Here is a 14,145-nt window from a genome sequence, read left to right as displayed (position 1 = left end):
TTTATTGAAAGAAATTACTTTAGTTATTATACTTGTAAACAAATAGAGAATGAGTGCCTTTACACTTACACTTTATTTTATATCCTTTCTAAATAATATGTGATATTATATATAATAAATTAAATGAAGAAAAAAAGTAAAAAGTAAAAAGTGTGATTAACATTCAGATTACTCTTTTGATAAAGGATTTCACATACTGCAACGAAATTATTTAGAACTAATGAATGAACAGTCCTAGAAATTTAACAGTGATATGTTTTTATCTTAAGCTAACCTAGTTCATGTCAAATTATGTAAGTTTAAATTGAAATTAGTCTTTTTGAGTTTTTTACCGGTTAACTTTATATTAACTTGAATGTTATTTATTATATTTATTATATATACATAAACACTTTATATTTTATATTCATATATGAAACTTAAATAATTTATACTATGTAAACTTATAAAATAATGAACTATTTGGTCTATTTCTTTTATTTTATCGTTCAAGTATTATGATTTAAATGAATTTAAACTAATTTTAAGCGGTTTTTCCACATCAATTTTGGTTTTTAAATTTCGATACTCTGTTCGTAAATACAACTGTGTAACTAATATATAAAATACTTTATTTATAAACAAATGTATTTTTTTTCCTTTGTGCAATTAAAGCTATTTGGATTATAAATTTAAAAATCCCTTTTTAAATTTTTAAATATTTTTTTTATAGATGTGATTACCATTATTTGAAGTTAACATAATATTTTCAATTGTCAAATTACTGTTTGTTTTTAGTTTTGTTTAATATTGAGATTTTAAACTCTAAAATTGTTATTTTTAATTATTTTTAAAACTTTATTGTTCCCTCTTAATTATTTATAATTTGGTATAAATATAAACTTATTCTTATTTTATCTTTATATCAATATTTCATTTTATTATTTTATTTTTGTTATTTTATAATTACTTAAATTTAAAACTAAAAAAATGTTAATATTAAATTTGAAAGAAACTATTTCAGAAACATGCAGTACATTTATTTGAAAAGAATATGTCAAATAAAAATGAGTCAAATAAAATTTTGGATTGAAACATAGTTTGATGGACATTATTTTAACTCCCTCAAATGGGCAAAAAGATACCGAACAAACGAACTTTGGGAGAAGTGTGAGAAAAAGAGACAGAAACGGAAAAAAGAACAAAAGAAAAAAAAAACATAAAAAAGGATGTAAACCACAAAAACTTAGTTTGTTTTTTCATTCTCACCAATCTAAATATATTTCTATTATCGTTTATTTGTTATGTCGATACCGGTTGTATAAATTCTGATTGTTTAATTATTAATGTTCCTAATTTTTATTTCTTTTACTCTATTTTTCTTTTTTGTACCACAAGTGGAGGTGGAAGAGGAAGAAGATAGAGAAACAAAATATCTCCGTTACTTGAATATAGAACATTCAGATTTTTGCAAATCTACAAAGTTATCTTGATGTCATGGTTGATGTGGGCGTCGACGGGGATGATGGATGCGTTAAGGAGAGGAAAAAGATTAGAAAATAAATATTTTTTTAGAGTTTGTTAGTGGAGTTTCTCATTTAATTTCTCTTTTCATTATTATATATTTTTTTTTAGTTTTATATTAGTTCAAATCAAAATGGCATTGTTGCAAAGATGAGAAAAAAGATTAAAAAATAGATTTTTTCTTAGTGTTTATTAATGGAGCTTCCCATCTTACTTTATTTTTATTATTATTATTATTATTATTATTATTATATATTTTTTTTTAGTTTTATATTAATAACAAATCAAAATTAATGATTTATCACTCTTAAAAATGAAACAAATGATGTAATTTAATATAATTTATTGTGTTATAAATTTAAATTTATTTAATATATTTTTTTACTATATCAATAATAATATACATATAATAATAATAAAAATAAAAAATCGGATCCACGGACATAAAACACCGCTCGATATAAATAAAAGAATTCTCGTATTTGGTGTATACAAATTTGTTCCTGTTTTATCCTTATTAACATTTTATTTTATTGTTTTATTTTGAATATTTCAGTCATTTTTTCTTTTTTAAGTATTTACTAAATAACTAATTATTTATAATTAATTGAGAATTGTTTTTTTTTAAAAACACTAGTAGCAGTTATCAATTTTAAATACTAGTGTTTTTTTTTAGGTTGCCAAGTGCACCATATTGTATAAATATATTAATAGGTTAAAATAGCAATTTATTAAAGATACTCTCAATAGTATTTATGAACTTATTCTTGTATTAGTTAGGTTTGCAAACCTGATATCTGTATGCATTATTCAACCATTATTATCTATGTTTTTTATGTGGTTGAAATAGATTTATATTATGCCTTGGAAATTGTTGGAGTGAAACTAGGATAAATGGTATGGTTAATTTCCAATGATCTTATTCGGGAACTTATCACATGTCTATTACTTTACCAACTTTCCAACTTTCCATGGTGACATTTATAATTATAATGTGATGCACCAGAGAGGAGGCTACAATAATGCATCATATCAATACAGAAGACCCTAGGCCATAGTTACTGCATATCCAAGTTTAAGAATATTTTTAATATACCTTCTTGTAAATATATTTCTTTTGTCAAATTAACTATGAAAAGAGAATATATAGTAAGATCACTGGTTAGATTCTTCCACCTTATATATGAAGAACTTTTTTTCCAACAAAAAGATTCTTCCACTTCCCATATACCCTCCTGGATCTTTCTTTTCTCAGGGTTTCACTACAAGAGTGTGGACTCAAGATGTGTCAAGCAACAAAGCACACATTTAAAAAAAAAATCCTCCAATATCATTACCTCATTTCTTAACGATGATGATGTTGATGGAGAAGATACATATAGTAATAACGTTTTCCAGCACACACTATGAAAGAAAGAAAAGGAAAAACAAACCACACCCCCAAAAAATATGTAAATATATATAACAACTAAGTAGATAATAATGATAATCATAGGCCTTTAATTAAATAAAATTGATAAAGACCTCGATCCGTTCTAGGACATTGATATTATGTTGGTCCTTTGTCTCTTAATATTTGCTGAAGCAGACTCATCTCCCACGCTCTTCTCCATTACTGCCTTAAGTGCTTCTTGTATTGAGCTAATGCAGTACTGTTGTTGGTGGTTATGGTCCTCGCTGCCACTGCTTGAGTCTTCTTCTTCCCCAGTGATGAACAACACGTTCTTCACACGCCCTCCCAGCGTTGTGATCTCAGCTTTAAGGGTTCTTAGCCTCAACGCTTTCAAGGTCCCGATGAGTTCAGGGAACAGATCTGACCTATCTTCACAGCACAAAGAGGCTTTGATCACAGATTTCCCATCTTCATCAGCTTCGTCCACCACAGTTAACTCATCAGCCTCCGTAGGAACCGGACTCGATTCTGCTATCAACGAGGTTTGACGCTTCAGCTCCTTCACATGCTGAATCACTTCTGCTAGCAATGATGCTTTATCTGTCTACAAGAAAGAACAAACAAAAAGAAATTATATCATAGATATGATAACAAAGCACTGAAATTAATTGTACAATATCATGGTGGGGCTTTGGAGATGTTATATGAGGTTGGTAGGTAATGGCGTGATGATTGTGAAATGGAAATAGTGGGTATCTTTGAATGGTGGAAGTGTCATGCAGCATATGATAGATGAGATGAAATATTGAAAGGGCTATATAGAATAGATAGTGTGTGTGTGTATGTGAATGTGTGTATGTGTTTGTGACTGACAAGGGTGCTAGTTTGTCTCTGGCTTTATTCTTTTCATTATCAAACTGAGTTTGACTGATCAACATCATCCGGCAAGAAATTTCCATGCGAAGCTTTTCCACTGCTAGTTGGTTCCTCTTTATCATGCCAACCAAGCGACATTAACGCTAATACGCTTTTCTCTCTTCCTCTTTTATTACTAGTACTTTTTCTAGCTGTTCCTCGGAACTACCACACACACATAGAGACTACTCTCCGAACACATGTACATAATTAAAGTCATTAGTGTCAAGAAATTAAGCCCAAAAAGAGAAAGAAGAGCATCGTGCAAACAAATTAAACAACTTACAAAGCCGAAAAGGTTGGTAAAAAAAAGCAGGCAAAAACAACCCAGACAATCTTTGCACCTTATTTTCTAAAAGGTTATTATATTTTGATTTTGTTGTTTCACTTACCAAGTTACCATGCCAAAGTAACAAATATAATCTTGCAAAGATTTACAAACCACTCTTTGAAATGAAAAAGTTCATAAAGAAAAAACACATTCTTGCACTGTTGTTTATACAGACATGTTTGTACACATGTTAGAAGGCCCGCTTGGTTAAAGCATGAGATTGAGATCTTGGATTTTTTGTTGAGATGATTAGTTACGCATGCACACTAGTAAGTAATCCACGATTCATAATACGTGAATTCATTTTAATCAATGAATAATTTGAAGAATTAATTAATTAGTTAATTAGACTTACTTTGGTTGTGCTAGGCAACAAGCTGCGCAGCTTGGCAAGATGGTTATTGATTCTCTCTCTGCGTCTCCTTTCAGCTTCACTGTGGCTCTTGGATGCTGCAAGAGCCTTAGCCTCCATGATTTCTTGAGCAGTCATCTTAGCCAACTCGGTTTGGAGGCCAAAGGGTGCTGAACCGGGTTGAACCACCGGTCCGAGGGTGTCTGATATGATCCTAAGATGGTCAGAAGATGAACCATCATATGCAAACTGAAGAGAATGACCCCTTCGGTTGAACAAACTTGCATAGGGTGAAGGTTGGGGAGGGACAAGAAAAGGGTCATGCTCTCTCACCGGGTTGAAGGGGTGATGAACCTGATTATGAGGCATAGACCAAGGCTGATGCATGATTTGAGAGACTTCACCAGGGTACATGTTCAACCCGGCTCTTCCTCCTCCACCAAAGATATCATTGTTTTGTTGCTGCATCTGTTGCTGAAGGAGAAGCTGCTCTTGATAGGCCTGGTGGTAGTTATTGATCGCTTGAGAAGAACACTGCCCTTGATCTTCCTGTATCATTTCCCTAGGGTCTACAGCTGCTGCAGCCTCCTGTTTTATATGGAACTCTATTGAAGGATAATACAAACTCCAAGGCTTTATATATAACAATATTCTGCTGGAGAGGAGAATTAATTATTAAAAGAAAGAAAAAAAAAATGAAGATTCAAATGTCAGAAGCTGAGGTGGGTTTGTATTTGTATGGTCTATTGTTTTTTGTATTGTTTTGTCTGATGTGAGTAAGAAAAAGGAGGTTTGGTTTGGAAGAATAAAAGAGTTGGGAGAAGTTTGCTTTACACTTGCACAAGGAATAAAAATGAAAAGGGTATTTCAAGGGACAACGTGGGTTGAAAAACGGGGGGCCTTTTTTTCACACCCGTTACCATCATGAGTATATAGTTTGAGATAAAAGACAGAAATATTTCAAAAGGAAAGAGAATAATAATAAGCATGGTGAATGATGTGTAGAAATAAAATAAATACAAAAATGAAGAAGAGAGAGAGCTAAATAGGGTCTGAAGTGTGATTAGTGATTATCCAATAGTGCTTTATAATTGTATGATGCTGGGATGAATGAGTTACTTTCCTTGCTTGTTTGTTTGTTTGTTTCTTTCCTTCTCTTGTGGTGGTGGGCGGTGAAAGAAAAGTCCAAATGCTTTGGATTTCTCTTTCTGCCTCAATGTCAAATCTCTTTCACTTAGTAGTGTTTTTCTGCCACAAACCTTTGTGCGGGGCAAGGTTACCATCCTTTTACATTCAACAAAACTTTCCTTTTCCTTCCTTCTTTGTTGCTCTCTTTTCGGTTTCTTTCTTTTTTTTTTGGTTCTAATCTTGCAGCCTTCTGCGCACCAACACCCTCTATCATATACAGAGACTGTTTAGTGCTGCTACTTCACTTTCCTTTCTTCTTACGCCTCTCTATATCATACCTATACACGTATCTAAGTATCTATACATATGTATCTGTACTTTCCCTTTCATTTTAGTTACACATTAAATATTAAAACACTTTTAACTGTTATAGTTAAGTTCATTTAATATTCTTTATTTTTATATAATAAAGATAAAAGTATTTTTGGTTTACTGATTTAATTATTTAATAATTGGTAAAATTTATTTATGAAATTAGAATGGGTATGTATGTGAGAGAGAAAGAGGCAGAGATAGGGACGGGAAACACAAGCAAAGCGTAGTGAAGGCACACAATACAGATTGTCGACCGAGCAACGACCAAAAAGACTGATAGTATCATCATGCTTAACCAACCATTCTCTTTATTCCATCAATATTACTTACACTTTCTCTTCCTACTAACTAATTTATTTAAACATAACAATTTTAAATTAAATTAATTACTCTCCAATATTTCAAGACACCGATTAAAACAATTAAAAAATGTAAGTGCATATATAAAAGTGCCATTTTCTATAATTTTTAAATTTAAAAGCGTTTCTATATCTTTTCAAGGTTTCCCTTCTAAGAACATCCTACAATTAGAAGTATGTCTAATAATTAACAAATCAAACGATTAATTTACTTAATTGCTTTTATTAAAAATTAACAATGAACAAACCATACAATTTAAGATATGCTGAAGATAATGGTAAATAAATTACAAGTAAACAGATTGAAAATTTAATTCATGTTTTAAAAAATTATAAAATATACTATTTAAAATTGACAATATATTTCCGTCATAGTTTTTTAAATAAAAAGTAATATTATCCGGTGTCCTTAAGACAATTATCAATATGTTGTAAAAAAGGGACTCAGTATAATTTATTAATTCATTGAATATCACGATTTTATTAAAATAATCATTTAATGATTCTTTAACTATTTTATTTGGTACAATGATTAGCAAAAACATCTGGCTAGGAATATGATTTTGAAAATTTACCTTACAAATATTTTATCAACTAATATTTAAGGAAAATTTTAAATATATTTTGCACTAATATATTTTTTCAAAATAATATATAAGGATATTTATCTTAAATAAAAGCTTAAGATTTAATTACACGTTATAAATCCTTTCAATGTAAATATGTATGATATTATGTCTTGATTTTACAATTAAAAAAAATTAGTCCTTCGTAATTTTTCCTTTCCCCAAAATAACCAAATACTGAATCCTTTTTTTTTTATCGAACTAATAATTATGAATGATAATTTTCTTTAAAATTATAAATTTAGTGAAAATTTACAAAATTTGAAACGTATAAGATTACAGAATGAATGAACAAAGTTCTAAGTTTTCTTTATATAAGATAAATTTTGGTTTATAAATTTTCAGAATAACAATAAAATAAATTTTTTTATCAACAAAAAAATTAATTGAATTAAAAGAAACATCTGATAGATGCTCGAAGTCTTTACACTAAAGAGAGAATGGCTAAATAAAGTTAAAAATTTAATAAAAAAAATGAAAGATGAAACTGAATTTATTTAATTTAAAAAATATAATTTCATAATTATCAACAAATATGAAAAATAGAAATACTTTAAAGAAGAATGTTAAACAGTATTAAAAAAAATTGATTAAAAAATTTAAAAATACTTTATTAAGATAAATATAAAATATATATTTCTAAAGATTTTTTCTGCTTTATATAAGTTCTAATAATAAATTTCCATTCTTTAATGAGTAAGACAATTTTATATTAAAAAAAAATTAATTTGTTGAAAGATTGTTTATTGATTTAACAATTAATTAATAAGATAATAGTAAGATATTGAATTAGTGATATGGAATTTGAGTGTAGGCTTTAGGGCATTGAGGTTTTGGCGTTTCCTTTTCCTTGGTACCTCGGTGAAGCCCCCCACGTTCTTCTATACTCTTCCTATGTCCACGCCACCCTTTATGCTTCCCCAAGACCATGTAATCATTGTGTCTTGGAACACACTCCTCCTCCTTCTCTCTCCCTTCATATGTCTCTTCCTTTCACCCATAACCTACTGCTTCCATTTCCCTCACCTTTTCAAACCTGCTTATCACACCCTAAATTAATTAACCTTCCACCAAGGACAAATAAGGAAACACAACACACTTAATTCAGACAATGTACTCTATAATCATGGACCAGTGCCTTCATTTTTACGTGCCATGCTACTATATGCTATAACTCAATCTTAAAGTTTAATCCAACCTAAAGTTCTGATCATTCTCACTTTTACCATATATTATTATTACCAACTCATCATGTTCCAAGATCAAATTAATCATTCCTAGCTATTAATCTTATCTTCTCACTTTCAATGAACAATATGCAAACCATTGGTTCATATGGATTCTTGTTCAACCATGGATCGATTATCTTAATTCTGTAACCTTCTTGTGTAGGACTGTATGATCTTCATTGGTAACCACTTCTTCTACTTCGTTGTATTTTAATTCAACTTTGTTTCTATTTTGTTGACGTATTGACTTAGAGTTCGGGAGACAGCAAAGTGCAGTCAACAATAACATGGTTTTTGCAGGACAAAATTGTTTTGTTTGTTAGCTAAAGAAAAATAAATAAGAAATGTTTTTTGTGTATGAAAAGAATGCATAAAAATATGTCACTTTGAAATGGGTTGGTAAGATATTGTCCACCAGAATGTTAGAACTTGAAAAGGTCACACAACACCGAGGAATAATAGATGTTTCCGTTTACTTTTGACAAGTGGCAAAGTTTATCAAGCTCTCCATCTTTTTCTTTCTTCTTTCTTAAAAAACAACCTACTTTTTTATGAATTAGTCATCTAAGAAACAATTTTTTTAAACAGTATTGACTTTTAAAATTAAATCATTTGAGACATCTTTACAATTTTCCCAACAAATTAAATATTTGCTAAAAAAATAGTACATTCAGAGTGATCAAAATAGTAATTGATTTTTTTTTGTAAAATTTTGTGCAATAATATTAAAGAGAGTAGTGATATTTTGTTGCATTGGAAAAAAGAAAAAGAAGTTGAAATTGGTTGGTGGTGGTGCATGGTGAGAAAAGAAGCAAGCAGGGTAGGGTAATTTAGTAGCCCTAGCTTAAAAGGCAAGTCTTAGATCTCTTCACTTGCAAAGCCTGCAAAAATACACGGTTCCATAAGCAGTTTGGCCATCAAAAGTTAAACAAAAATCATTAAAGTCTATACACATTTCATTTCCCTATTCAACATTATAATTGTCCACACATAATCACACATCAAATTAATTCTATAGTTTTTTATTTTATTTATATATATATATATATATATATATATTGAAATTCTGGACCTATCTCACTAAAAAAAATTAGAAATATATTTGTATTTGCTTTGCATAGTTGGAAATAAACTACAATATATACTGTTATTATATCAATCAAACGATTTGGGATAGGCTTCCCAAAATGATTTTCGAAGTTTTGAAATGTTATTTCTTTTCTTATATGAGAGCTTAGTGATATTGTCTATAGTATATATCTAAGTTCTTTTCGAATACATTTTCTGAACATGAATTGAATGATTCTACAGTACATATAATAAAAATAATTTTTTAAAATAATGTACAGAGTAATATTTATATCTGATTCTAGCATTATTTTTAATATAAATTTCATTTTGACAATTTATGTCAACTTTTATCATGTAGATTCTTGATTAGTGTAACGTTATAATATTAATTAAACTATAAGTACAAAAAGTTATTATACTATACGCTACTTCTACTAAAAAAAATCATTAAACAAATATATTAATTTTAGAAAAAAAATAATTAATTACTATATTAACTAAATTAAATATTATTTAAAAGATTAAAAAATTATTAGTTTCAATTATTGATAAATAGTTTCTAAATTATCTAACTAAATACCAATTTAAAAAATATTTATTAATAATTGAAACTAATTTAGATACCAATAATTTTTTTAGTATCTAATTTAGTTAATGTAGCGATTAATTATTTTTTATCTCTAAAATTGATTTCTATTTAATGATATTTAAGTGATATTAGTATATTCAAATTTTTTTATCCATATATATATATATAATAATAATAATGTTTATAAAAAGATCGTGCAACTCTACTCACAATAAAAAAAATAAAAATATAGGATATATATAATACATATAGTTATTGCTATTTCATTATTTACATTGCGAGAGTGCTTAGTTAAATATATTAATGAAAAAAGATTAACATATTGAAAATTACTAGAAGAATTCCTAAAATTAAATTCTAGATAGGCATATTAATTTTTCGAAAACAATTACATTTTAAAAAGATAAGTGGATTGTGTATATAGGGGATGATAATTATCTAGTTGATTAAAAGAAAAGTTCAAGAGACTTAAACATGACATAAAAAGGTGGAATGTGGAGGTTTTTGGGATAACTACAAGTGTTAAGAAACATATCATGGCAAGAGTTGTGGATCTAGATAGGATGGATGACTCTTGGAGGGTAGAGAGGTTGCAATTGTTGAGTGAAATGAAAAGTGTATTTGATAGAAAAAAAACTCCATTATGAAATAGAAGTCTTGGTCGATATGGTTGCAACAAGGAGATTTTTTTTTATTAGCAAAGAATAAATGAATTAAGGTAAATGGGACACTTTAGGAGTGTCCCAACCCTATTACATGTTTTACCATCAAAGTCTATTAGCTACCTAAAACTAAAAGACTACAATTATAGCACAACAAGAGGCATGTTTAAGTTGCCCAGCATACTAACTTTTTCCGCATTAGCTACCAGCAAAGCAAAATGTTTGAAATCTGCTACAAAGCACACCAACACTAAAAATCTACATAGCAAAAACTGGAATAGCATGATAATTCTCTTGCACCTGTCAAATAGCTTCGACCACGAGAAATCAACAAGGAGATACTAACTCTAAATATTTCCATAATATGATTAAGTAGAGGAATATGATGAACACTTTAAAAGGGTTACATGTTCATGGGAATTGGTGTGTGAGGAGTTGGGGGCTGTTAAAGAGGTTGTTAAACTATTTTGAAGAAAGATTTAGTGTTAGGCCTAGTAGCGATGTTCAACTAGGGATTGTTGATTTCCAAACTTTAACATTTGTGGATAATAATTAGACACATAGACGACATAAAGATTAAGGAAGCAATAGTGAATGTGGTAGCACTAAGAGTCCTTGACCTAATTACTTGAATTTCTCTTTTATAAAGAATAACTACTCAGATGTTGTTAGGGAGGACATTAGTCGTGCTATAAATTCTTCTTACACTAATGGATATATACCTAGAGGATGTAATGCTTCCTTTATTATGGAGACTAAATGATTTTCAACCAATTTCTTCAGTAGGGTGCATATACAAGATTATATCTAAAGTGTTAGCTAGTAGACTGAATAAGATGTTTCCAAATGTAATTGATATAACTCAATATGCATTTCTAAAAGGAAGAGGCATGATAGGTAGCATTTTAGTGGCAAATGAGGTGGTAGATGAGCTGAAAATAGCAAAGAAAAGTGGAGTTATTGTTGAAATAAATTTTGAAAAGACATATGACTTGATGAGTTGAGAGTTTTTGTACTACATGTTGGCTAGGCTAGGTTTTAGTGATAAATAGATAAAGTGGACCAAAATTTGTTTGGAGTCCGCATCTATATCTTTTCTAGTGAATGATACTCCAACCCATGAATTCAAACCTGGAAAAAGTTTGAAAAAAGGAGACCCCATGTCACCTTTCATGTTTTTAATAATTGTTGAGGGGCTAGCTGACATGGTTAGACAAGTCAATAAGAAAGAACTGCTGGAAGGAATAGTTGTAGGGAAAAATAATGTGGAAGTAGGCTTGCTACAGTTTGTTGACGACACACTATTCTTATGTCAGGCTAGGTACCAGGATATAGTGGTCAAGAGTATCTTGAGAGGGTTTGAGTTAGTTTCTGGCCTCATAATAAACTTCCACAAAAGTAGCATAAGAGCTATAGGGATAAGGAATGTTAAACTGCAAAATCTATCTACAATTCTGAATTGCAATCATATGCATATACCATTGAAGTATTTAAGGATGTCTGTGGGTGGTAATCCTAGAAAGGTACAATTTTGGGATACAGTGCTAAGTGACATCATAAATAAGCTCTAAGTGGAAGGGTAGGTTGTTGTTCTTTACTAGACGTTTGTGCCTAATAAATTTTATACTTAGTGCATTGCCTCTATTTTATCTTTCTATGTTTAGAGTTCCTAAGTTTGTCAACAAAGACATAGATAAATTACATAAAAAGATCCTTTGGGATTGGGGGTCAGATGAATAAAAAATAGCTTGGGTTAAATGGGAGGACCTAATTAAGCCAAAGGAGCATGGAGAGCTGGGATTTAAGGATATTCATAAATTCAATATTGCTTTCTTAGCTAAGTGAAAATAAAGACTATAAGTAAAACATCAAGGCCTATGGAAAGAGGTGTTACAATTTAAGTACGAACCTTGGAGGAAACTAGATGAAGAGGTAGGAGCAAGAGATGAATCAATTTGGCGGAGAGATTTGAGAAAAGGTGTGTGGTCAAAATCAGGAAGATAACTAGTTCAATAGGAAAGTAAGGTGAAATTAGGAAGAGGAAATATAGTAAAAGTTTGGGAGGACGTGTGGTTAAAGAGGAACCTTTGAAAAACATATTTCCTAGACTTTATGGAATCTCTAAGGGCAAGGATAAAACAATTGAAGAGTCAATTGGGTGGTACAATCGAATATGGAAGTGGAAGCTACCTTGGAGACGTAACATATTTTTCTGGGAAGGTGAACTAATGCAGCTGCTTCGAGCCACATACCTTAATAAGGAATATGATGATGTATGCGAATGGAGGGGAGAATAAAATCTACTATATTTTGTGAGTTCAAGTTATAAGTTCCTAAAATAAATCCTGCAAGGTGAGCTAAAAGTATCTCGAGCATCACAACATGTTGTCTGAAGATTGCTTAGAGATAGAATTCCTACTAAGGTTAACCTCATCTATAGGGGAATAAACTTACCTAATTCCTTGTGTGAGCTAGGTTAGATTGAACAGGAAATTGTTACACACATGTTCATTGAATGTAAAGTGTCTCATAGTATTTAGGTTATGTGTTATAATTGGGTAGGTGTAAAATTTGTGACCAATTAATCCAGCATTTCCAACACTTTCATCTCACTATATTGGACCTTGGGATCATCTACAGATGCACTAACAACAGATACATTGTTTGAGCAGTGCTGGAAGGTTGCTACTGTGTGGAGTATTCCTGTAAAGGAGTCAGATGGTGTTGTGGACCTTTTTCCCTCCTTGCAAATGGTCCGTGTAGCAGAGGGCCTTAACGAAAAATAAGTAGCATGATGCATTAGTTTTGTTGAGCAACAATGCTACTCTTGAAAGCGAGCTTCCAAAAGAACCAAAATGTTTGTATATTGGGCCAGACAACAACATGCTAGGATTAAGGCTCTTGAAGTTGCATATGAGATTAAGGCTTTTGATAGAAGGTTTTTATAAGTGGTAAGGATACTTTACCATACTCAATTGTAACAGAATTTGGGGTGAGCTTGGGGGGCTTTGGTTGTAACTATGTGTTAACTAGTGGTTTTGGTTGTATTTTTGGTGACCAGGTGATCTTTAAGCTTGTTGTTTTGAAAACTTCTACATGTAACTAACTCTTTTGTATAAAAGTTGGATTATAGAAGGTTTTTATAAGTGGTAAGGATACTTTACCATACTCAATTGTAACATAATTTGGGGTGAGCTTGGGGGGCTTTGGTTGTAACTAGGTGTTAACTAGTGTTTTTGGGCTGTATTTTTGGTGACCAGGTGATATTTAAGCTTGTTGTTTTAAAAACTACTACATGTAGCTAACTCTTTTGTATAAAAGTTGGAGCATCCCATATATATATATATATATCAACAACTTTTTTTATCTTAAGTAAAATTTTGGATTTAAAGTTCAAATTATCATTGTTAAAATTTAAAGTTGTAAAAATTGGACCTTGAACGAATATAAATATGAGTCTAATGTAGTTAAAAACTTTAACTAGATTAAACTGATTTTAATAAAATATTATTATTTTTACTTTTTTAATATAATATATAAAGTATTATTAATAAAAAGATAATAATATAATTAAATTTAAAAATTAAAATTATACTTAAAAATGTCATAATT

General features: G+C 29.9%; 1 protein-coding gene across 1 annotated transcript; it reads right to left on the bottom strand.

Moving 5' to 3' along the window:
- Positions 1 to 2,810: 2,810 nt before the first annotated feature.
- LOC137828269 (transcription factor bHLH30-like) lies at positions 2,811 to 5,884 on the bottom strand. Its single transcript, XM_068634760.1, has 2 exons — positions 4,498 to 5,884; positions 2,811 to 3,500 (listed from the first exon to the last, which is right to left on the bottom strand). Exons 1-2 carry the CDS (start codon positions 5,050 to 5,052, stop codon positions 3,039 to 3,041), a joined length of 1,017 nt encoding a protein of 338 aa, XP_068490861.1. The 5' UTR covers positions 5,053 to 5,884; the 3' UTR covers positions 2,811 to 3,038.
- Between the last annotated feature and the right edge of the window lie 8,261 nt (positions 5,885 to 14,145).

This window comes from Phaseolus vulgaris, chromosome 7 (assembly GCF_000499845.2).
Source record: "Phaseolus vulgaris cultivar G19833 chromosome 7, P. vulgaris v2.0, whole genome shotgun sequence".
In the NCBI taxonomy this organism is placed as follows: Eukaryota; Viridiplantae; Streptophyta; class Magnoliopsida; order Fabales; family Fabaceae; genus Phaseolus; species Phaseolus vulgaris.
Note: the sequence above shows the minus strand (reverse complement) of the source record. Positions and strands in the feature narration are given on the sequence as shown.

Bases quoted from the DNA above. Each gene is read 5' to 3' on its own strand.
- LOC137828269 (XM_068634760.1), bottom strand. From the start codon at position 5,052: ATGATACAGGAAGATCAAGGGCAGTGTTCTTCTCAAGCGATCAATAAC. The intron at 3,501-4,497 runs GTAAGTCTAATT...TCTTTCTTGTAG, and splicing joins TGTTGCCTAGCACAACCAAA to ACAGATAAAGCATCATTGCT.